Source organism: Paramisgurnus dabryanus, chromosome 8, assembly GCF_030506205.2.
Source record: "Paramisgurnus dabryanus chromosome 8, PD_genome_1.1, whole genome shotgun sequence".
NCBI classification, from domain to species: domain Eukaryota; kingdom Metazoa; phylum Chordata; class Actinopteri; order Cypriniformes; family Cobitidae; genus Paramisgurnus; species Paramisgurnus dabryanus.
Genome location: NC_133344.1, coordinates 39773787 through 39797729, shown reverse-complemented (window position 1 = coordinate 39797729; position 23943 = coordinate 39773787). Strand labels below are relative to the sequence as shown.

The following is a 23943-nucleotide window of genomic DNA, read 5'->3' as shown; positions in this document are numbered from 1 at the left end:
AGCACCTTTTAAAAAAGTCCTAAATACCATTTAGCTACAAAGTGTACTTTTTGAAAAGGTAACGCCCCAGTGAAAACTTTTGTACCTTCATGTACCTTCATTTTTTCTGAGAGTGTAAATACAATTCGTGAAGTACTGTATAACAGTTCAAATTTCAGATTTTTTTACATTTCAGAATTGTTTGGGTAACTAATAGAAAGATAAATGGTGAAATTGGGTACCCATGTCTAATTCCTCAACTAATATCACTGTGACATTGTAAAACTTTGACCCAGGTGTAGAGTCAAGGAGGTAACAGATACAAAATGCTGCCTTTGTTATTTTTTCTTTTGTTCAATCAGCACTCAACAAAGAAGCAGACACTGAAATAATTAACACAGGCATTCTCTGACTAAACCCAAGACAGCTATATACATTATTTACAAGACCTATCGCAGGGCACATCTAAGGGCAGATACCCACACATGCAGTGTTATACTCCCTTGCTCCCAAAATCCTGTTTTGGAAATTTTCTTAGACAAACTAAATCCTGATACACGTGAGAAAGGAATCTGTTAACACATTCTGACCACTCTTCTTGTGATGTATGTTAAGGTTGTAATTCTGAACCACTTCAATTGTCTTTTAATTGCATTAGAAAATTGCCTGAAAACATCAGGGAATTATAGTGAATAAATATAACCACCTAAACTTAAAAATGCTGAAAGGCTAGAACTATCCAATCCAATCTTATGAAGTAAGTATAAATAACACGCAGTATGAAAAGTTGTGCAATTTCAATTTTGCATCCATACTGTATAATATGCCAGTCCTTCCAGTGCACCTAATATGGCACATCTTTTAGTTTCATTTTATGTATAAGTTTTTCCAAAAAAAAAAATGTTTTTTAAACTATTGTCGCTTGAGCTTCGATTTATAGATCTATTAACAGTTTCAAAAGAACATCACAATGTACAGCGATAGGGTACTGCTTTTGTACCACTAGACGATTCAAAAGACCAGTAGGTGGAGCAGATAACAAGACTGACAAACATTTACATTACTAGCCAAATGTTTAAGGCGACTTTTTAAGATGTCTTGCCCACATGTTTGCTGTGCACCAAGGTTCATATGGCAGCATTAACATTTGCACAAACACCAAAAAGGTGTAGTACAACCATTAAAAATCTTACTTACAAAAATACATACAGTAGAAAATACAAAAAAATGCATTTTATTAAGGTAAAAAATCTAAAACATTGTGTTCTCTGACCGAGAATTATACCAGTAACACTTTACAGTAAGTTTCAATGCAGTTAATAAAATAAAAAATATCAATAATACATAACATTCATAAATCTTAGTTAATGGCATTTTCTAAATATATGAAATAATACAATATTTACATTAAGAATAAAACAAAATTAGAAGGAACAGTAGTATATTTATAAACATTAACCTAAATAAACTGCTACAAAAATTGCTGTTAGTTCATGATACCTAATGTGAAGTGTCACAGTGAAACCCTTTACTAGAAGTGAACAATATGGCAATCAACAATATCACAAGCCGAGTTAAGTGTTTTAAGGTTTAAGCACCATTAACTTGAGTATTTGACCATCTCTGTAATGTTTTTTTTTTATATATATATATACACATTGTCTTCACAATCAACACGGTCATGACCAGCATGATGTCCCCCAGTGACCCCAGTTCACAATTTCAATAAACCCATTTACAATACAATAAACAGTTTTGCAAGTAAGTTCAAAAAAGAAAATCTTTACAAGAAATACACAAATGCATGAATAGTACAAAAGAGCTTAATTTGCTTTACACAAAATGTCTTATATTTTCTCGTCATATTTTATTTTGGGAGTCAAAGGTGACCTGTTTATTTTTCCGTGAGATTCACCCATTTATTGTTCATGAATTAGCAGGTCTGTTGTCTCACACATAATTTAAATTCTGGTCTGTCAGTAGTCCCAAATGTTGTTCTGACTTGTCATTTCTCTGTAGATTATAATCCAGTCTCTAACGCAGTGTTGTGGACGTAGACGGCTGCATGTAATATTGGAGTAGCAGCTGGTGCATTCTGTTTATCAGTATTGGGTTTATTTGCTCAGTTTGAGCCAGTCCCTCCAAGGTGAACCTGGAGCCGTCGTCTCTGATGCAGTCGAAGGGGATGAGGAGGCACGTCTGGATTTATGAAGGAAGGACAGGCGACCCGTTGACCTTTTCTGTGGTTGTTGATCTGTCTGCTGTTGACTCTTCAGTTGTTGACCGATGATAATCTGGATATCATCCTATGGGGTAAATTAGATAACATTGTTTAAATGGTAAACTAATTTTGGAAGCGTTTTCACGCAAGCATTTTTTTTGTTTAAAGTTGCCAGCGCCAGCATTTTTTATGATTTTCACCAAATTTTTTATGCATTTCAGAAAAAAAAAATCTTTAAATATATAAACATACAAAACATCAAATGAAAGAACAAACCCTCTGCTTGTAATCAAAAGTTTGGTCCTATCTTTTTTTCTAGAAGGTTTATTCAAAAATATCAAATTTTGTATTTTTGTAAAGGAGTTTTGTTAAACATCAGATTCTGAGTAATGATCAAAACATACAGTTTTTACTGTTTTTGCATCAGTGGATGCTTCAGTGTTTTATAAGTTGGTTAAGAGCTACCACATCAACAAAGAGTTTCCCTCTTTATTGACGAGATAACTCGTCAATGGTGGGGAAAGAGTTAAATATTTTAAGTACAAATGCTAAATTTTGGTCAGCTTTTGACAATCAGTGCATAACAAACAAGAGGTAGAGACAATACAAATAAAATTGCATGTAGTAAAATTACAGTAGCTCATCGGTTTCTTGATCTAGACGCAGAAAACGATGTGCAAATAACGTGATATTTATGAGCTCAGTCAAGCGTTGTGTGCCTAAGATGCTGTCATAGTTTGGGATGCAAATGTTATCAGGGCTCGAAGAAAATTGTTTAGTTACTTTCGTCCAGCGTTACTTTTCCCCCCGTTCTCCCCTAATTAGTTTTTAACTCACAGCTAGTTTTTAGCCTAGTTTGTGTTAAATACATAATGACACACTGTCATATATCATGTGGTGTCTACCTCATTTTAAAATTATAGATTATTTATCAAAATATCTTGTAATTGACTCTAACTGACCTGCCAGGCCTCCAGTTCCTGAGACAGTTCTAGTTTCCGCTGAATGGCTTCCAGGAGCTGGTTGTTTAGGCACATCATGTCATGTTTAGTCCTTAGGAGTTCTGCTTCCATAGCTGTCTTCCTGCACGTGAAGAACAACAAAACTTAACATAGTTTCAAAGAAATGACACTCAAATGACTGATACTGTATCATAAACATAAAACTTTTGTTTAGTATTTACTTTGCAATGGCATCATCCCGGTCCTTTATAGCCTGTTGAACCACTTCATTCATTATCTTCTCAGCATGTAGCTTTAACTCTGCATTCTCTGCTATTAGGCACTCATTCTAAGGGAGAAAATTTATGTTTTTAGATAAATGCAACATAAGACCATTTGAAAGTGAAACGTGAAAGTAACGTGATATTCAAAAATGGTAACCAATACTCAAAATGTGACCAATACTCAAAAAATGCAGCATGAAGTTAGAACAACTTGTTTTCGCATGTCAATTCAACCTACTATATTAAGTTTTGACCTTTGATAAGTTGACATAACTTAAAAAATTAAGTTACACAATTAAACTTGTTTTTATAAGTAAAAGTCACAAAATACATATTGATTTTACAGTGCAGTAAACACACGCACACTCGGGGCTATCACTGGAGCGCCTGGGGAGCAACTGGGGGAAAAGTGCCTTGCCCAAGAGCACCACAGTCATAACCTGCCGACCGTGACTTTTAAGTTACAAACCTGATTCTTTCTTTCTTTCTTATTAAACACCATGCCAGCTTCTAAGGCTATATTCATTTCGAAAATGAAGTCTAATTATAAAAAGTAAGATTGGAAAAGATGGTTAACTCTTTTCCCACCAGCGTTTAAAAAAAAAGTTAAGCCAGTCAGCAGCATTTTTTTATGATTTTCACAAAAGTTGAATTACTTCCAGGAAATGTGCTTCTTTAAGTATATAAACATGCAATATATCAAATGAAAGAACAACCCCTCTGATTTGAAATAAAAACTTTTATCACCTCTCAAATATGGGTAGGTTTTTTCAAAAAACAAAATTGAGCAAAATTATGAGATAAATGTGTTTTTTTGAAGGACTTTTGATAGAGATCAAATTCAGAGCGATGATCAAAACATACAGGGAGTTCTTACTGTTTGCCCAAAGGGGATACTTCTGGGTTTTATAAGTTAGGTAAGAGCGCCATCTGGTGCATAATAGTGGAAATACGGATTGCTGGAAAAACTTCAATTTCATCTAAAAATTGCAGAACTATGTATGAATTAACTTGATTAAAAACATTTTTAAGCCTGATTCTCATCAACTAATGCTACTAAAAATAATAACCCTATAAAAGACAAAAAAAAACACAATAATAAACATGCTAAAAGCAAAAGCCGCACATTGTAATGTATTCACACACTTCATAGATTACAAATGTGATCTGGGAAAACCTGCTGGCTGTCGCGCTGGAATATCAATGTTTTGTCAAAATTGGGTTTTCATTCATTTTTTTTAACAATTTGTTTATTGAGATGTAACAAATTATCCCAATATATTACAACAATATTATACAATTAAATAGTTTGATCTGTTTTAACATGATAACAATAAATTAAACAACTATAAAGGAAAAACAACAACTAACAATAAATGAAAAAAGTATAATTATTAAAAAAAGCGCACAGGTCAATTCAGATATCAGACCAAGAAGAGTAGTTTTTTTTTAATGTATTATTTTAACATCCATCTTTAATAAATATCTTGAGTCAATGTCATAGTTAGTTTTTTTTTTTTTTTTTTTTGAGAAAATACCTCCCAAGAAGAAAATAACTAGTCTTTGCTATGTGGTCCGCTGGTCGTCAAAGATAACAGGGTCATGCAGATTTGCATTATACAAAACCAGGGAAATCAGCCGTTATCTAACTGAGTAAGCGGCAAAACTCCTTAACCAGGCCCAGATTACAGCAATGCTCTACTAGCAAGTCTTCCTGCACGGGTTCTCAAACCACACAGGTCCCCTAGTCAACTGAAAGAGCACATACAGTATCATAGCCTACGTCGCTTCATCTCTTGCCATTAACTAGCAGCTGCTGTCCTCATCAAGTTCATGTCATTGCTGCCTGCATACAAATTTGCCACTGACATACTGTACATACAATCCCTCCTGCAAATCTACACCCCACCCAAAACCTTCCAGACAGTGAATGTACGACACCTTATTGTACGTTTACAAAAGGGCACTTGATCATTCTCCCACTCATTCATCTTTACTTTTCCTTGCTGGTGGAATGATCTCCCAAACTCTCCAAATAGATCCCTATTAACATCATTGTTAAACATTCCTCAGTCTTCATCATCAGGCACTCCAAACAATAGCCATGTTTTTAGGAACTGACCCCAGGTCAGTAGCGGGCTATTATTAGTTGTGTCTGAAAGCTTTAACACATGAGGAATCGCCACCTGATCCCGGAGCTCCTACAGCCGGGCGGGATTCTCACACAGATCGCTCACTGCTCTCACAATGGACTTCCTCATCTCCTGAAGACGACTGATACGCATTCAGCACTGTATGCCTCGTTGGCTTGAGGGAAATAAATGGAAATCTATGGTGCATATCTCTCTACTGCATTTGTATCATATATCCATCTCTCACAATATGTCTTTGTCTTATTCTTTCTCTCTAGCTACATTTGTGTCTTCAGTGATCCATTTACACAACCAAACCTAACAATAAACTGAGAAACTTATTGCCTTAATGCAAATGCCAATATTGATTCCCCAAGCAGCTGGTCCCATTAGCACAAAATTATAAAATCATAGTCCAAACCTTTTGCCTTAATGATAATATAGTACATAAAAATAGTTTTGTACCTCATAATTTTGTATCCCACAAATGCCCAGGCAAATACAAGAAATCTAACAAAATTAATAAAATAACAGCAAAAGTCTGGATGTGAACTATGTAGCGACCAGAAAATGTAATACAAACAGCCACCCTTGGTCTACATCACAGCTCTGCACACATGTATTCACTCAACACACTTCATACAGTATATATCCTGGGATGAAGGGTTATTGTCGTAAACTAAAACTGAAACTAAGATTGATAAAAAAAAGTTCGTAAAATGAAATGAAATATTATAAAATAAATATTAATTTTCGTGATCAACAAGCTTTTGTTCCATCGAAAAAAATGCTGCACGTGGCTGTTTCAGGAAATACCTGTAGATGGCGCTTCATGAGGTCAACTGAATTAGGTCACATCATGGTTATCATACAAGAAAAGCATAAAAAAAAAAGAGTTTCCTTGATTCTACCACATAGTTAGGTTAGTTATATTAGCTTGATAAATAGTTACTTTTGTGACTATCTAACTGCCACCACTACATAGTTGCCTAGACAACAGATACAAAATAAAATTACTAATGTGATAAAGAATTTTATTGTTATTCATTACAATTCAAAAGCCACTGCTTGTTAATGAATAGCAAATTTGAAAAAAAAAAAAACTAAATTAACCTTGCTGGGATGTTGTTTAAAGATGTGTCCTTTACTTTTTAATGAATTAGAGATCCAGTGTGAAATGAAAGAAGATATGTATGAGATGCCACAATACTTTGTAGGAAAGTAATACATTATATTCAGCACAGAATGAGAGCGACAGTAAATATGTCAGCTTTTGTCACGTTTGGGTATCACATAGCAGTTTTACCTGTAGTGTGTCACTGTGCGCTATTCTTTGTGCTACATCTTTCAGTTTTCCTAGCATGCCCTGCAGGCTGTCATCTGAGCTCTGTTCAGCCGCTGATCTGTGGACCATAGGATGCAGTAATTTCAGGATGTAGCTCACGTCCTGGGACACCTGCAGAAGACAGAAAGATATTTCTATTAATGAACATGCAGAAAATACACAAAACACTCCTTGTGTATGAGGTGCACTAGAAACTCAAAATGCAATCAATTCTGACAACACCTTGTTACCAAACAAACACTTATCTATTTTAAGAATAATATTTAAAGCTTACAGTCTGCATTTCCCTGAAGTCACATTTCACTGAAAACATTACTGTGCTTTCTGGTTGTGGGTTTTGCTGTTGTTTTAGTTGTTACACATGGTTTAAAGAGTAAACATCATAAAAACAACAACAACTCTTCACAGAGAGGACACAGGTCAAGACGTTTATCAAATAATGGATAATATTTTAGTTTGTTTTTCACCAAATCCTTTTGTGTGTCTTCAGGACACACTTAAAATATAAGTCGAATGCAGTTATTTGTTTAACACCATCCACTCCCATAGTAACAAGAGAACCCAAAACTAGGGCTGCAGCTATCGATTCATTTCGTAATCGATTAATCTAGCACTTAATCGTTCGATTAATCTGATATTTTTGTGTGTGTGTTTTAAACAACCAAAACAAATAATGCATAACGAAAATGATGCGGCCGTAAAAATGATCAAGCATTTGACTTTCATTTCTAAAAAAAAAAACTTTTCATTACAACTCCCAACATTTAGCTCCAAAACTAAGCCTATTTATTGCAATGTTTACCCATTTAGTGTTTATAAGAGTCAGTGTCAACAATTAAGCAAATTTAATTTATTAATATGCACAACATACTGTGATCTAGCCCTGACATCAAAGTAAATATTTGGTTTATGTAGATTTTTACACCTGCAGCATTTACCATTAGGCTACTAACAAATACAATTTCTGGGGTGAGCCTATTTGCTATGATAACCTAGCAACGTGTGTGTGTGTGTTTGTGTGTGTGCTCGCGTGAGAAAGAGCGACACCCTAATCAGACCAGTTGCTTCATTCCAGTTTGGTACGGCAGAAATACATACATTCATTTTCAATAGAACGCTGCATTTGACTTGCATTGCGGTGCATTTTAGGCGAAGCATCCGTCGAAAAATCGCATCACAACATCACGTCCCAGCGTATACAGTGAATGCATACAGTACTTATTGTTGCATGACTACATAAAAGTTTAAGCATATGTGATGCATTGCTGCGACTGGTCTGACTGGCGCGTGAGTTTTTTAAACTATACTCTCTTGCAGTTGAAAGTGAATACGTTTACTACTTAAAAACATCAATGCTAAACATCATATTTAGTCAAACCGCATTACGACGTCGCTACAAATACAGTATGAGATTAAAATCAGCGAACATCAATGTATTAGGGGTGTAACGGTACGTGTATTCGTACCAGACCGTTTCGGTACAGGGCTTTCGGCACGGTGCACATGTGCACCGAATGGCCGAATGCAATCTTTTGTGTGAGGAACATAGGTGGAACATAATATGTTGTGTGCGTTTCCACACGAACATATTAAGTGGCTCCGCGTTCAGCGCAAGTCTTCTGTCAAACATATAACATAGTTCGGCCCGCAGAAAGATTTTTATTTACTTAGTTGTATATTTGTTTGATTATTGATGTTTACGGGCCCGCTTACGTGTTAAACGCGTGTCAACGTGCTGTTTTGTTCTTTCATAAGTGCGTGAGAGTTGCACATCTTTCGTTGCTACGCAATCATGAGCCGCGCTTCTGTGACAGCGAGAATAACGGAATGCGTGATCAGATTTTTCATCTGCACCTCACGTCAATCATATCATTGTCACAATGCGATCCGTTAATCTGATCGGGACAGAGATAAGCTGTAACCCGGGCTTTTTTCTCGAGGATTTTTGTAATCGAGTTTATCGAGTAACTCGATGAATAGTTTCAGTCCTAACCAAAACTACAATGGCAAAGAATGCAGCTGTTATATTATTCTCTGATATCTACATAGAAGGTATGTGGTTTACTAAGTGCAAAAATTATCCAGACAGTTTTACATGTCCATTTACATCCCTAGGATTTGCCTTTAAAATGAAATGGTCTATTATTATATTATTTGAAAGGGTCATGAATAATAATATTGAGCTGTGCTCTGATTGGCTGTTTCACAGAGCAGCTCCTTCAGTAGCTCTGTGTGTAAACAGATCTTATGTTTGAGTCTGTATCAGACCAAGATACAGATTTTGAGGAATAATTAATTGTTTGGAGATTGTTAATGGATGTTTTTGAATAGTACGTTTGTGTTTTTTCAGTATGGACCTGCAAAAACGTCAATAGTAGAACTTCAGCCTCAACGTTAGCATATAGGCATTAACTAGCATATAGCGCTAACTCAGTCGTCACAACTTTGTTTTTAGCATTGTAACAACATTGTAATTAATTTAATGTGTAATTTAATGTTGGGGTGTACATCACCACTGTAACGTCACAGTTTGGGTTATGTTGAGATTGGTCTTTTTTCCAGCGGTCTTTTGCATGCACAAGCAGGGGCGAAAATCTCATCTAAATGTTGGGGGGGACAATAAACATAAAATTTTTCAAGAACAATTTTTGAAGGGGACACCAATAATACAGGCAAAATTGTACTTGCAAGGAAATGGGTACAGATAGAAAACGTTTCTCTCTCTCTATGAACAGACGCAAATTTAATTTTAATACATATGAATGCAGAGGTGAAAAGAGTAGGCTAATAAAATTTTCTACTTAAGTAATAGTAAAGTTACTTTAATAATATGCTACTTAAGTAAAAGTAAAGTTACTTTAATAATATTTTACTTAAGTAAAAGTAAAGTTACTGGTCTAAAAATCTACTCAAGTAAAAAGTCATTTTAATTTTAAGAGTTACTTTTTTACAGCGGGGAGAGGTTTCTAGTATAGTTCACAAAGGAAGGATATATACATCTCAAACTATGTTTTTAATTGTAAACATCTCTACAATTAAAGTGCAATAACAAATGTTAATAAAATAAAAAGCTTTTTTATAACTAAGAAACATTTATGGAATTATTTAATGATTTTTACAGGTGAGTTATGCACTTTTGAAGCAAAAATAATATGAGGTCAGCAGCTAAATACAATCATTATATGAAGGTTGTAATTGATGTATTGCTGGTAACATACATTGTTATTAAACTATATACATAAATGAGCATATAATGAGATGAGTGCCATGGCTATACACTATACATCCTTTACACGTTTATTAGCTCCCAGACCTGTGTACCTGATGTCTTTCAATCTATCTCTCTCGCGCGCTCGCTCTCTCTCTCTCTCTGCAATGTCTAATGATCTGCGCATTCTCGAGGACTTCTTAAGTTGTTTGACTTGACGCAAAGCTGCTAGACCTCGGAAGATAATGCGCATGTATTAAAAACGCATCGTGCAAATTAGCGGTTAAAACCCGGTCGGCAATTCACAAACTCCGTACTCAAGAGCACGAACCCTACCTGAATGAAACAATCGCTTTGCGTCAAAGGCCAGGGGTTTCTTTCATAAGAATTGAATTGAGGGTCTGCATTAGCCCGCGCCTGTCTCGTCCCTCTCCATGGTTCTTTTTGCGCGTTCCCCCGCCCATCAATCAATCATCCGACCGTGGCGCGTCTTTATCACCTTACTTTTTTATTTATTTTTACTCAGTAACGGATATGATTTAACCTGTAGCGAAGTAACCTACAATACTTTAAACATACTTAAGTAAAAGTAAAGTACAGATTTTAAAAACTACTCAAAGTAAAAGTACACAAAAAACTCAGTTACAGCCAGGTGAGTAAATGTAATTTGTTACTTTCAGCTCTGCCTCACCTCTGCATGAATGCATAAAAATGTTTTCTTGATCGTTTATCTGCTTCTGTTCTCAGAAAACAAAATATGTTCATGTTTAGATGTCAAAATAGTCCAGTTTTAAAACATATGAGGATAAACTGATAAGTGATGGGAAACGTTGTATAGCTGATTAACGCGTCGGCTCCGTACACTTCTCTACCACCGGAATGTGTGGTGGTGAGGTAAAAGGGGCGCGGGCAGTGGACCAAACCACTGTGAGGCAAGGGAGGGGGAATCAAAATGTTTAAAACGTTTTTTTGTTGTTGCTCCGTTTGCATTTGTATTGTTTCACTTCTTACACAACTATTTTAAGTATTATAAATCATTAAATTATTTTCAATACACATATTCTAATGATATTTTAGGGGGGACAACCCTCAGATAGGGGGGGTCCTGTCCCCCCGACCCCCCCGGGATTTCCGCCCATGTGCACAAGGTAACACAAAAAGGAGGAAACAATCTTGTTTGAGGCTCATGATATGTCATTACCGTTTACAAAACTCTTATTAGTCATTTATGCCTAGATAAATACAGTTTTACATTCTACGGCACCTTTAAAATCTGTGTTTGGGTTCTGAAGAACATACACTGGAATTTTGGGTGTAAAACTAAGGCTGTACTTGAATTAAGTTTCAGTTTAGTTTGAAGATTAGTATATTGTGACAAAAGATCTGCCTGCATTTTTACTGTGGTTTTAAATTGCATTTTTACATAACATACTGACATATTTGCTGACAAATAACTAAAAGTGTCAGATTTTGTGTCAGATGGTCCGTCTCAGTGAACATCTAGCCACTACATTTTTCAAAATGTGGGCCGTTTATGACGACATATTGCATTTTTACAGTCATTTTATCACCAAATAGCGTGTGGCTAATTTAAGGCTTACTGTAAAAACAGGTTAATCATGCAACGCCAGCAAATCTCCTGTAAGGTGTTTGTTTACAGTAGCTGTACAGTCTGGCATTATCAGGTGACTGCAGGAGAGATTTTGGGGTAATATTTCACCTGTTCTTTGTCCTGACTCCAGTCCAAGGGGTCCATACTGTTTTCCAGCTCAGACAACAATGACGTCTCATTGTGACTTTTCTCCTGAAGGGCCAGATTATCCTCTTGGAGCTCATCTACCTGAGACTGTAACCTCTGCACCCGAGCACGAACCACCTCCACCTCACTCCACGCCTCTGCCAACTGTATACAAATTTATTATTTCAAAATGTGTTTTCAGACAATTTAAGATTTGAAAATAGTATTAATATTTGTAGTGTTTTTCTAGCTGGCCGAAAGCCAAGGAACACACATGATAAAATGTATATAATGCACAGTAAGTCACTTAAGGCAAAATGCGTGGAGTAAAGTACGTTATAGTGCATTATCCATGTGTGGTTTAAAGATTGCAAGAAGATACATAATTTTTACTTTTTTTTTTTCTAAAAATAAAACATTAAATGAAACAAAAATTTTCCCAGATTTAAATGAAGTGTGACTAAACCTGTTGAGTGTGTGTATGACACTGTTGTTCCTGTAAATCCAGGCGTGTGTTTAGTGAAGATGCGCTCTCTCGTAGTTCCTCATTCTCTTGACATGCTGTCTTCAAGCGCTGTTCTAGTGTTTGCTCACGCTGTACAAGCCGTGCTACCTAAACAAATACAATTTAAACACACACACACACAGTCAGAAACATTCACAGAATAAATTTACATGAAAATAATGAAGTAAAAAACAAAGTTTTGCCTTCGTGCTGTCAAAAAGATCTGTGTTTACAGGTAGTTGACAAATAAACCATAAAAGTGTCATATGGTGTGACAGCAGTCAAATAATAAGCAGAAGACAAAACTCTCTCATGTCATTTCTAACTCAGTTACACTTTATCATAAGGGTCCATGAATCATGATGAACTAACAAATACACTTATTTTTACTTCGGCATGAGCTATGCTGAGATAAGGCATGTACTAATCATAAACTAAAACATTACATGTGTTTTAGTTAACAATAAATCATGTGTTGAGTCATGAGTCATGTTGTAGAAAATGATGACTCTTCATTAGTTTATGTTTAGTACATGTCTTAACTCAGCATTACTTCATATTTAAGTAAGAATTAACTTGGGTATTAGTTCATCAAGGTTCATGGACCCTTATTATAAAATGTTAAATGTGAACTCTAACATTAAGATAATATATAAACAGCTTGAGAGAGATTTATGATGTTTTTTTCCTAAATCTTTGCTATGTCACACCAAATAACACATTAACATGTCAACTACCCTTACGCGTTTTCATTAAGATGACTAAACCGCTGTACTAAAGCAATATTCTAGCCAAATAATTAAATTACCCCAGACAAACACACTTGGAGTTATTTTAGTAAATGTCTTTGCTTTTCCAAGCTTTTAATGGGAGAAAACAACGATCAGGGAACAACTTCTGACTTAAAACCCCAAAAAAGTGCATCCATCCTTCACAAAAGTAATCCACACGGCTCCAAGGGGTTAATAAGTGTTTTTGCGGGTTATTATATATGTGATATTTTGAAGGATAAGTTCGGTTTTTACACTTAAACCCCTGTTTTCAGATTGTTTATGAGGAAATGGAACGGTTTTGACTGAAATTTGGACATATGATGCTGGCCCGAGAATTTTCGGTTTTGGTTGTATCAGCCCCCACCTCTATAATGGGTGTATAGGTGCACTGGAACAATCCTTCCTAAAATGCATTAACGAATGGTAAAACAGGTGTACGTTGTAAACTTGTGGACCTATTTTTCCAAACGCCTCACACCCGTATATTAATCCTTTGAGAGCTTGAATAATAAACACTCCAGCCCAGTTGGTGGCGATAATCCACCTTTGCCAATTGCAAGAATACAAACAACTTGGAGCAGAGTAATACCGTACCTCACAGCACATCTAAAAACTACGATAAAACCTGTTGGAAAGCATCTTTTGCAGCGATTTTTGTGTGACCATATTAGTGAACACCCCTGACCACTCGGTGAGTTTCACATCTTTCTAAACGAAAGTTAAATGCATTTTAGGAAGGATTGTTCCTGTGCACCTATACAGCCATTGCAGAGGTGGGGGCTGATACAACAGAAACCGAAAGTTCTTGGGCCTGCATCATATGTCCACATTTCAGTCAAACCGTTCTATTTCATCATAAACAATCTGAAAACTGGGCTTTAAGTGTAAAATACCGAACTTGTCCTTTAAGAAAAACATCAATATTTCAAACTGTGAAGGATGGATGCACTTCTTTGGGGTTAAAAAAGTTGTTCCCTGATCTCTGTTTTCTCCCATTTAAAGCTTAGAAAACCAAAGACATTTTTTAAAGAGTTTAATTAAACATTCATGTTATGTATTTTGGTTGCATTCGTAAGTTATTAAAAATGTAACTGCTTAAAGGAGCAGTATGTAGATTTTAGCAGCATCTAGCAGTGAGATTGTGAATTGCAACCAACGACTACCGAAAGGCATAGAGAGGTAGCCGCCAGAGGATAAATATTGTTGTCTAAGACAAAATATAGTAGTGACAAAATGTGCTCTGTAAAGCAGTTTGTCTGTATAGGGCCACTGTAGAAACATGACGCCACAAAATGGCGACTTCCATATAGGGATGTAACGGTTAACCGTGCAAATGCGCGTTTTCTCAATTAATGAATTTGAATGAATTACGATGAAATCCCGGCACATCCAAACGCCAGGGGGCGCTCCCGTGCAGAAACTTCCTTTGTGCCACAGAAGTAGCAGCATTACAAACGCTATTCCAGGAAATGTCTACAGGAATATTTATATCGCTGTTCTTCAAATTCTTTCAGGTATTTTTTGTGATGATAAAGAATATTTTGAATGATTTTGTTTAACGAGTGTTGCTTTTTTAAATGCACGTTATAAACGACTCAAACTCATAATGATTTTAGATTGATAAGGACTTCCTACTGACCAAATGCCGCAGTACACGCACAAGCTGTGCACTAAACACATCATCGCAGCCTTGCAATTCAGATTCGGTTTCAGACAGGCATTTTAATGGGACACACGATTAATCGTTACATTCCTACTTCCATGTAAGCTGACCCATGGTGTATTTAGAGAAAAACAGCTCATTATAAGGTAATAAAAACAATATGGTTTCTTATGTGAGGTCTTTATACACCACTGGTAATATAGTTATGTATATTATATCGCATTTCTGTCATTAGATCCTTTTAAAAGTTACACACTGTACCTTTAATTAGGCACTTAATATTAAAGTATCGATAAATTAATGAAATCGTAATTGCATAGAAGAAAAGCTTGATGTTTTGGCAAATATTGCATCTCTGGCAGAGATAATGAATACTGTATCTTATCGCAATAAACAAAGTGCATAGCACACACAAATATTGGACCAAAAAGTCAATTTATTATGCTAAAAGGTTTTAGTTTTTTTTAACAGTAGCAGTTCTGTAATGGCTTCAACAGTATGTAACATAATCTGAAGCACACCATTGTGAAAAACACTGAAAAGTTTAGAAGAGCTTCTCACCTGTTCTCTAAGAGCACTGATGATTTCTTCATCCTGAGGTCTTGAATGTCCTCTCTCTCTCATTTCATCTTTTAATATCTGTAGTTTGCTGGTCATAGTTTGCTCCACTTCCATCGCCTATACACGCAGAACAAAACAGACTGTTAAAAAAATTTTCATTCGTGCTTTGAAATGTATTCAGTGTGTTCATAACTCGCTGAAAGAAATGTGGCCACATTCATAAAAGAAAGGAGTTATGTCCGCTTGTTAAGAGCTAAACAAAGGCTCTCATTGAGCGAGTGGAGGCCTGCGATGACAAGACCTGATCAGCAGATAACTGGACAGCAATCAGAGCTCATCAAACACTGAATCAAAGAGTCACACGACAGATGCGGCTTGGCATCTTGGTCTTGGCAGTGACATCATGATGCTCGATTAGTCATTGTGAGCGTGTGCGTGCAGCGTACAGGGGTGGGGTATAACCCACGCGATAAAGCGTGTACAGAGGGCTGACCAGAGGTCCTGGTTCAACTCCCACAAAAAGACACAGTTAGTGGTCCCATGAGGGAAAGGCCATTCAGCATTGATAATAAAGCTTACATGCTGTGATGTCTTTTCTTTGTACTATTCAATAACGCTTTGGACAGCTGATGCCCCAAGCCAAACTTTAACCCTGGGGATGCATTTATCTGTTCCTTTTGGCGTCTCTTAACTAGTCTGTTTATAGCTGAATATATTACAGACGACCATATGGCTAGTAAATGCCCAAAAATAACCACGAAAAAAACAGGCCCAAGCACCATTGGTACATGATTTTTCTCAGAAAACAATGCACATGCAGTTAAGTGGGTAAACATTAGCGGACTATTTTGAAGTGACTCACTTCCTGCTACCAGTTTGTGGTGCTGTGACAGTGACTTACAATAGCTACATCTACATGATCAGATATATACAGCTCAAGTTTGATCAAAATAACTCAATGCAGAAAATATTAGATAATTCCCGTTTCCCTTTTCTTGGATTTATTTTCTTGCCATGGCAACATCGTTTGAGACACCAAGAATCTGTTTGCAATGTAGCACCTTCAATGTCTTTGTATAATGTTGTCTAAGTTGGTAACTAGGGATGAGCGATATGACCAAAATCTTATATCCCAATAAGATTATTTTTTATATCATGATAATCGTATGTTTAACAGTAGAGTTTTCTTTTTCTTTTAAAAGGGTTTTTATGTTATTAAAATATTTAATCCCATAGAATTTTCATAATTCTCACAAAAACTTACACAAGCATAAAAAGAAGACAAAAACAAACAAAACTCAAGCTCACTGAAGATAAACAATCAGTGCTGAAATAAGGATAATAAATAATAATAATTATTATTATTATGTGTCAAGTTTTTAGGGTAAACTCGACTTCCACTTGAGCATTAGCAGGAAACTGCAGAATCTCTTAAACCTAAATAAATTAAATCCTAATCTCAAATTTTCTTTTTACTTCATTCCGCTAAAAAACGCTGAAGATGTGTTTAGTACCAAGAGAGGTCACACTAAACACAGACGATGCCTTAAGAAGACATTTAGTCCTGAATTTTTTTATTTTTACATATTTCCTGTATTTTCTCTTTTCTGTATCTAAATAAAATAGACTGAAAAATAAATATGGATGAACATTAAAGGAACAGTATGTAGGATTGTGGCCAAAACTGGTATTGCAATCACAAAACTTGTGGCTAAAACTGGTACTGCAATCACACAACTGGTGGCCAATACACAAAATGACAACATAAACATAAGTTGAGGGCTGCAACTCCACTTTTTAAGTGACAATATCCTGGCCAGACCACTGTTGTCAGTGATATGAGTATTTCAAATGAAAATGATTTCTTAATGTCTTATGAAATATCAGGGCCATTTTATGATTAATTGATATAAATTTCTTACATACTGTTCCTTTAAAACTTATAAAACGACAAGTCTGGTGGTGGTGGCCTAAGACTTTTGGACAGTACTGTATATCTAAATAGGGACAGGATTTTGGGTGCACGAGCAAGACGTTTCCTATTAAAAATAAACTAGACACTCGCGGATGTCGCGTACCGTGTGAAACGCCAATTAAACATGCGTTTCTTTTTCAGCTGTTTACTTTCTCTTAAAACCTAAATGGTCTTATGAGGATCCTTGCAGGGCCAGTAAGGCCAATAAAGTTTCAAAAATGCTCACAAGATCAATGAGCAGCGGATACACGGCTTGCACGCTCCGTTCATACAGAAACAGTGCGCGCATTTAGCAATGTTGTTTGTATTTCAACGGATTAAAATCACTTAATTTAAAACTGTGGTGCTTAAATAAGCGTACAAGCGTTACGTTTTTCGTGATCATGCACACAACATTAAGGAGATACGCTGATCAAGATGATAGTCCAAATTCTCTGCCGGTTGCCAAATATCTATCGTTTTATCATATCTACTGGTTTTTCACCCACCCCTTTTGGTAACAATCACACAAATCCCCTAGGAGGAGTATTTAACGGTTCACCGCAAGCACTTGTTACAAAATCTAAAATGACAACTTCCTGTGCCAAAAACACCCCTTAAACCTTGACAATATGAACAATCCTAAAAACAATAGGGCCCTGAGCACTTTTACTAACAAATAGCTCTCTTTCACCGTTTGGCAAAACTATCCTGGAATTCTCAGCATGGTTATCTAACCTTGCAAAATCGTGCCGATAGAGCGTGCAGTGATGTTGCCCATTCTGTAAACAATATGACATCTACTTAATTTGTGAAGGTTCAGACATGCAAAGATAATAAAAATATTAATATCTCATATACCCAGGGCAAAAAAAGAGCAAAACATCCTGAAAATGAGGACCTTATTCAATATTACAGACATGCAAAGACTTTACTGGAAACTACTACAGGTATAAGGAAACTACACAGAGTTATATTTTGCCCAAAGAAAACCCAAATCAACCCGCACGCACCCACGAATACTCACCACTGCCTCACACAGCTGGAAAATGACAGTTCACCATATTTAAAAAAAGCCCATCTTCAACCAAACCATAAGAGTCACAGACTGCACTGAAGATGAGTTTATACATGGTGTGAGCTACTGTGAATCAGTAAGAGAGCCACTTCCTCTTCCTTCACAGCACAGGATGCATAGACATCATTATTTCCTGAACTTTGATTTCTTGGAAAAAAATCCTTGTCAGAGACACGGTCACTTGGCCGACTGACGTGTGGCTTGTGGAGAATGTAAGGGTGTGGGACCTCCCAGTGGGACGGCATTAGTTAGACATTACTCTAGGACAAACTGTCGACAATACACAAGTATACGACCACAACACAACATGACCTCAAGCACTTAGCAGTGCATGAGTGAGTAGTGTTATACTGTATGTACTGTATTAAATGAACACATGAGTCTCAGCAAGAGTGTAAACATGCAGAAGAATTGGGCAAACCATGACCTTGAACAGCACAACCCTTGAAGATTAGATACCAGTGTGAGAAACGTATGTGAAAGTTTACACAGGCAATGAGTCAACTGCGACAGATGGGTTTTCTCATGGAACAAATATTGTCATGGAGAGCTGACTGACTTCAAAACAAAAGAAACCGATACTAAAAACAACAAGGTTCGAATTATTATGATCAAATATTTCCAACTTTTAAATCTGACTGGATCAGCCATGTTGAAAGCTGTTGCAAAATGTTATACAACAAAAATAACATTCCAGTGAAATACGAGTAAAGTAACAGTGAGAACTGAACTATATATATATATATATATATATATATATATATATATATATATATATATATATATATATATATATATATATATATATATATATATATATATATATATATATATATATATATATATATATATGAAAACTTATAATATACACTTTTTTTTCATAACATGTGTATGTTTGTATATTTATATGAACATAATTATTATATACACATAAGTATACACATATATATACACATACACATATATACACATATAAAAAATATATAAATTGTATCCAAATATAAAAATTAGAGCGGTCAATTAATTAAAATATTTAATCTAGATTAATTGCATGTTTGTCATAAGTTGTGATAAATTGCATCACATATTTATCTGTTTTAAGATCTACTAATGCAAGGATCTAATATAATCTTACACATAAGATATTTTCCCAAAACAGTTACTCAAACATTCACTTAAGACATAATAGATTACATCTTCGTGAACTCTTTAAAAAAAAAAAAAAATTCTGTAATTTTGTCTATGTGCGCATATATCGGGGTCGCACGTCTGTGTGCATGCTTCAGATGTGGCAGTCACACGCAGATCGTTCTTGAGTTTTCTCGCTCTTATACACGATACACATATATGATGTAAACAAAAACGTACTTTGCAAACGATTAGTTGCGATTAATTGTTATGCAGCCCTGTTCTTAAAGGCATAAATTAGGCTACATTTTTATTGATGCAAGAATCAGTAGGTACATTATATATTTAGACTTTGAAGTTAAAAGTGAAACTAACAAGTTTCATTACAATGCAAGTCTCGTGATTTATTTAGAATCAGGTGAGTTGTTATTGGATGTGATCATGTGATCTTGGATGAGTGCAGGAATGCTACTAAACTGCACCACACAAATACTGCAAAGCATGCACAATGTTTACTTTATGATTACCTTCCTCATAATGTTTTATGGATATCTTATGTGCAACCCTGAGACCAAGGAACAACCTGATGTCATCTTTATCTGAGCTAAAGATAGAAACAGACACATTATTGCTGATCCTCTAATCGTTCTGGTATTTTATGATTCTTCTGTCACGTCTGTATCACAGTGTGGACATATGCCAATAAAAGACACACCTATGGTACCACCCCAGCTATACTTCAAATGATCAAAGTACAAAAGCTTCCAGTGACCTGCCCATAATGACCTTATTAAAAACACTGCTCCATACTGTGATCACTCAAACTATGACAAGGTGCAAGACATTTACGGTTTGTCCAAATCAAAAGTTGAAACTGAATTCAATGTAAGTTTCAAATCGACTCATCTATTCTGACCTATTGATAAGATTTGTACTATTTAGCATAAAATACAGAGGTTAGAGAGTCCATTCTGATGTTATGAGTATATCTGAGGTGGTAAATACTTCTGAGTAGAGCAAACATCAGATTACAACACTCTGTTTAAAAATCTCTACTTTAAATAATACCTTTCAAGAACCATCAGCCTCAAGGTTGCTAAACAGTGATACATGCTTTTGTGAAAAGTCAGTTAAAAATGTTTCTTTCCAAAGAAAGAAATGCACTAATCCTAAAGGGTGATCCACCAAACAGGATGCTTTATAGGGATAAGCAGCATTTTTATCAGACGATTGTTTAAAAATGGCAGATGATCAGGGCAGATTATATCTGCCCAATAAAACCCATCAGAAATGTGTGATTTTTTTAAATTGTGTCACAATGACAACAGAATTGCAGTTTTGTATTTGTTCTGGTGATACTGACCAAAATTCATATCTCAGTCATTTTGGGATGAGTGGCGCTATACAATATATTACGTTTATCTCAGTATTTTCTACAGAGTGGTATAAATGTTTACATTCAAGCCAAAGCCTCATGTGAGATGTCACACCTTTGTTAAAACGGTGCACATTCTTAACACTTTCCCCGCCATTGACGAGATATCTCGTCAATTAAGAGAAAATGCTTCCCCCCAATGACGAGTTTTTCTGTCTTTCCGCAATACCGCTATTATCCACCAGGTGGCGGATTTCCGCAATTTTTTAAACCCGGAAATATTGCCCTATGGCAAGCTGCTGCATGTCCGTGTCTGTTTTAAAGATCGCTCTGAATGGGATCTCTATGAAAAGTCCGTCACAAAAATGGAATTATCTCTGCTTTTTGCTCAAAATGTGGTGTTTTTGCAGAAACCTAACCATATTCAAAAGCTGATTACAAAAGAACCACTGAAGGTAGGATGAAACGGTTTTTTTTTGTTTGAAAGCAGAGGGTCTGTTCTTTCATTTGGTATATTGTATGTTTATATATTTGAAGAAGAACATTTTCTGGAAGGCATTAAACTTTGGTGAAAATCATGAAAAACGCTGGCGCTGGCTGGCAACTTTTTTTTAAAACGCTGGCAGTGAAAGAGTTAAAATGGCTGGGATAACCATGTTGGATAAATATTGGACAATCACATGCTGGGTTAAAAATTATTGAATGTTGGGTTGTTGTTATGCAACCATGAGTTATAATAACCCAGCATTGGGTAAGAACGACCCAGCATTTGGTTAATTTGAACCCAAATCCTCCCTGTCTGAAAATATACAGCTGCACAGCATGTGAGCTGGCTGGACAGCTCATGTCTGACATTTCAGGCAGAAGTTCTGTTCACTTGCACCGATATAGACAGTATTGTCTCACCCCTTATCCCACTGGGAAAAATACAGATATATTCCCAAAACTCGATATACCACCCAGCCCTAGTTTGTACGCACAGCACTCCTAGGATTTCATGAACATAATCCTTTGAAACAATGAGTGAAAAGCAAAACTATTGGTATTTATCGGCAGCTTAGATGAATGTGCTTTCTCTCTCTATGCGCACTAAACATATTCCTAGTAATGTTTCTGCTTCCTACAACTGCTAATGTGCATATTATGGCAATAGACCAACATAAAATTTAACTTTCTGGTGTGCAATGTTATATTTTTTATTCTCCTTCTTAAAACGATTTGTGATTTCATGTACACAGTGAAAGATAGACGTGTCGCTCACCCTCTGCAGCTGATCCCTGATTCTTTGGCTTTGTTCACTGTGCTCATGGTTGAGTCTTGTTTTTTCTTTCTCTGCCTCACACAGGTTCTGGGTCAGTCCCTCCACCTGTACCTGCAGCTCATGGACATCCTGCTCCAGGTCGGTCACTCGACCCTCCCAGTGCGCCTGGCAGCTGTCCAGTTTCACCTGCAGCTCGTACCTGCCCTGCTGCAACTCCTGAGGATCAAACACAAGACTGATATCTCAATTTACACCAGATGAAAGATCTGAAACTAATTTTAATATTATTACCTTTATATTGCTAGACCAAAATATTAGTTAGTAAACTTCACTGAAGAAATAACTGCCTGTTATATGCTTTCATATAAAATGGCTCCAAAGTTTAGACAGTTATAAAGTTTGTAAATGAAGAGAGAAATTCCTTGTGAAAATGTAGAAGTCTATTTTTAGTACTGAAAATAAATTGTGATGAACATAGGGTTGCTCGATTATGGGCAAAAACATAATCACGGTTATTTTTTTAAAAACTCACAAACACAATTTTTAACATGATTACTCTGTGACTTTAAAAAAAAAACATGCATTTATTTGCATTGTATTAAGTGTTGCAATAGGCTACATGTGTCAGTGGTGTCTTACAAACACATCAGCCCAGCAGTAGGCAGTTGATATATTAAACAATACTTTGTTTAATTCGTTTAACTTGTTTGTGTAATTATTTGAATCGAAAATTGAAATTGAAAATCAAAAATGATTAATTGCACAGCCCTAAGTTACACCTGTGTTACTCTACTAGAAACTGACTTAATCTCAGCCATCAATTTCTGGTTCCTAAAATGTTCCCCTAAATTTAGTTTTTGGTTCTGAAAACGTTATTTTTCAAGGTTTGTTTTTTGTTAGCCAGGAAAGTTTTCATTACGAAAAAAAAAACATTTTTCTAACACCCCCCCCCCCCCCAAAAAAAACAGTACAAACACAGTCCAGTACTACTACACAATTTATATTTTAATCGCAGAATAAGTGTCTTACTTAGGCTACGATCTTGTTTTTGTAATTGTTTGAATCATAAATGAAAAAAAAGAAGGAAAAAACGATTAATTACACAGCTCTAGAACTACACCTGTGTTAGGCTACTCTGTGTTACTTGTCCATAAATTGACTTATATAGCTTAATATACTTAAGACTTAATATATATAAGACTTAATATAGCACTTAAAAATAACAAATGACACCAACCGCTTAAAAGCCACTGAATAAATGGTTCAGAAACCACTAGAAATGATAAAAATACCACTTGATTCGAATGTGATGCCACACAGCCGTTTAGAAGTAGGCTAAAGTGTGGTCACTATTTTATACTCACACAGTTTTATACATATAAAGTTTTTATATAAAATGAATTTATAGTGTGGACACTGTCCATCTCTTACCTCGATCTGTTGTGTGTATTCGTCATGAATTGTTTGTCTCTCTTCTTTCAGTTGTCTGTTTTCTAAGAGCAGCGCGTTCCCGAGCTGTGCCGCGAGCAGAACTTCATCCTCTTTCTGCCGTAAAGCCGCGAGCAGATCTTCGTCATTACTCAAATCAAACGGGTAAAAGTCTTCATCCACCTCCATTTCATGGGCTTTGTAACACAGCTCTTCACCTCGGTTCATGTCTGATGATTATGAGAGAGAATAAGGACGAGTCTCTGTGAGTTTGTGGTGTGAAGATCTCTGTGTGGAGGAGGAGGAGATGTGAACTGAAGGTGCTCGTGTGGGTTGGGCTTTAGTTCAGGTGACTGCACACCGCAGCCA

General features: G+C 35.9%; 1 protein-coding gene and 1 long non-coding RNA gene across 3 annotated transcripts in view; both read right to left on the bottom strand.

Moving 5' to 3' along the window:
- The window catches only part of LOC135770551 (uncharacterized), a 78036-nt gene that overhangs the window by 18209 nt on the left and 35884 nt on the right, over positions 1-23943 (bottom strand). The window lies entirely within an intron of this gene.
- LOC135771508 (BICD family-like cargo adapter 1) lies at positions 1626-23869 on the bottom strand. The gene is made up of 9 exons (XM_065281779.2): positions 23578-23869; positions 22147-22362; positions 15351-15467; positions 12315-12461; positions 11831-12013; positions 6864-7013; positions 3384-3490; positions 3163-3283; positions 1626-2285 (listed from the first exon to the last, which is right to left on the bottom strand). Exons 1-9 carry the CDS (start codon positions 23800-23802, stop codon positions 2094-2096), a joined length of 1458 nt encoding a protein of 485 aa, XP_065137851.1. The 5' UTR covers positions 23803-23869; the 3' UTR covers positions 1626-2093.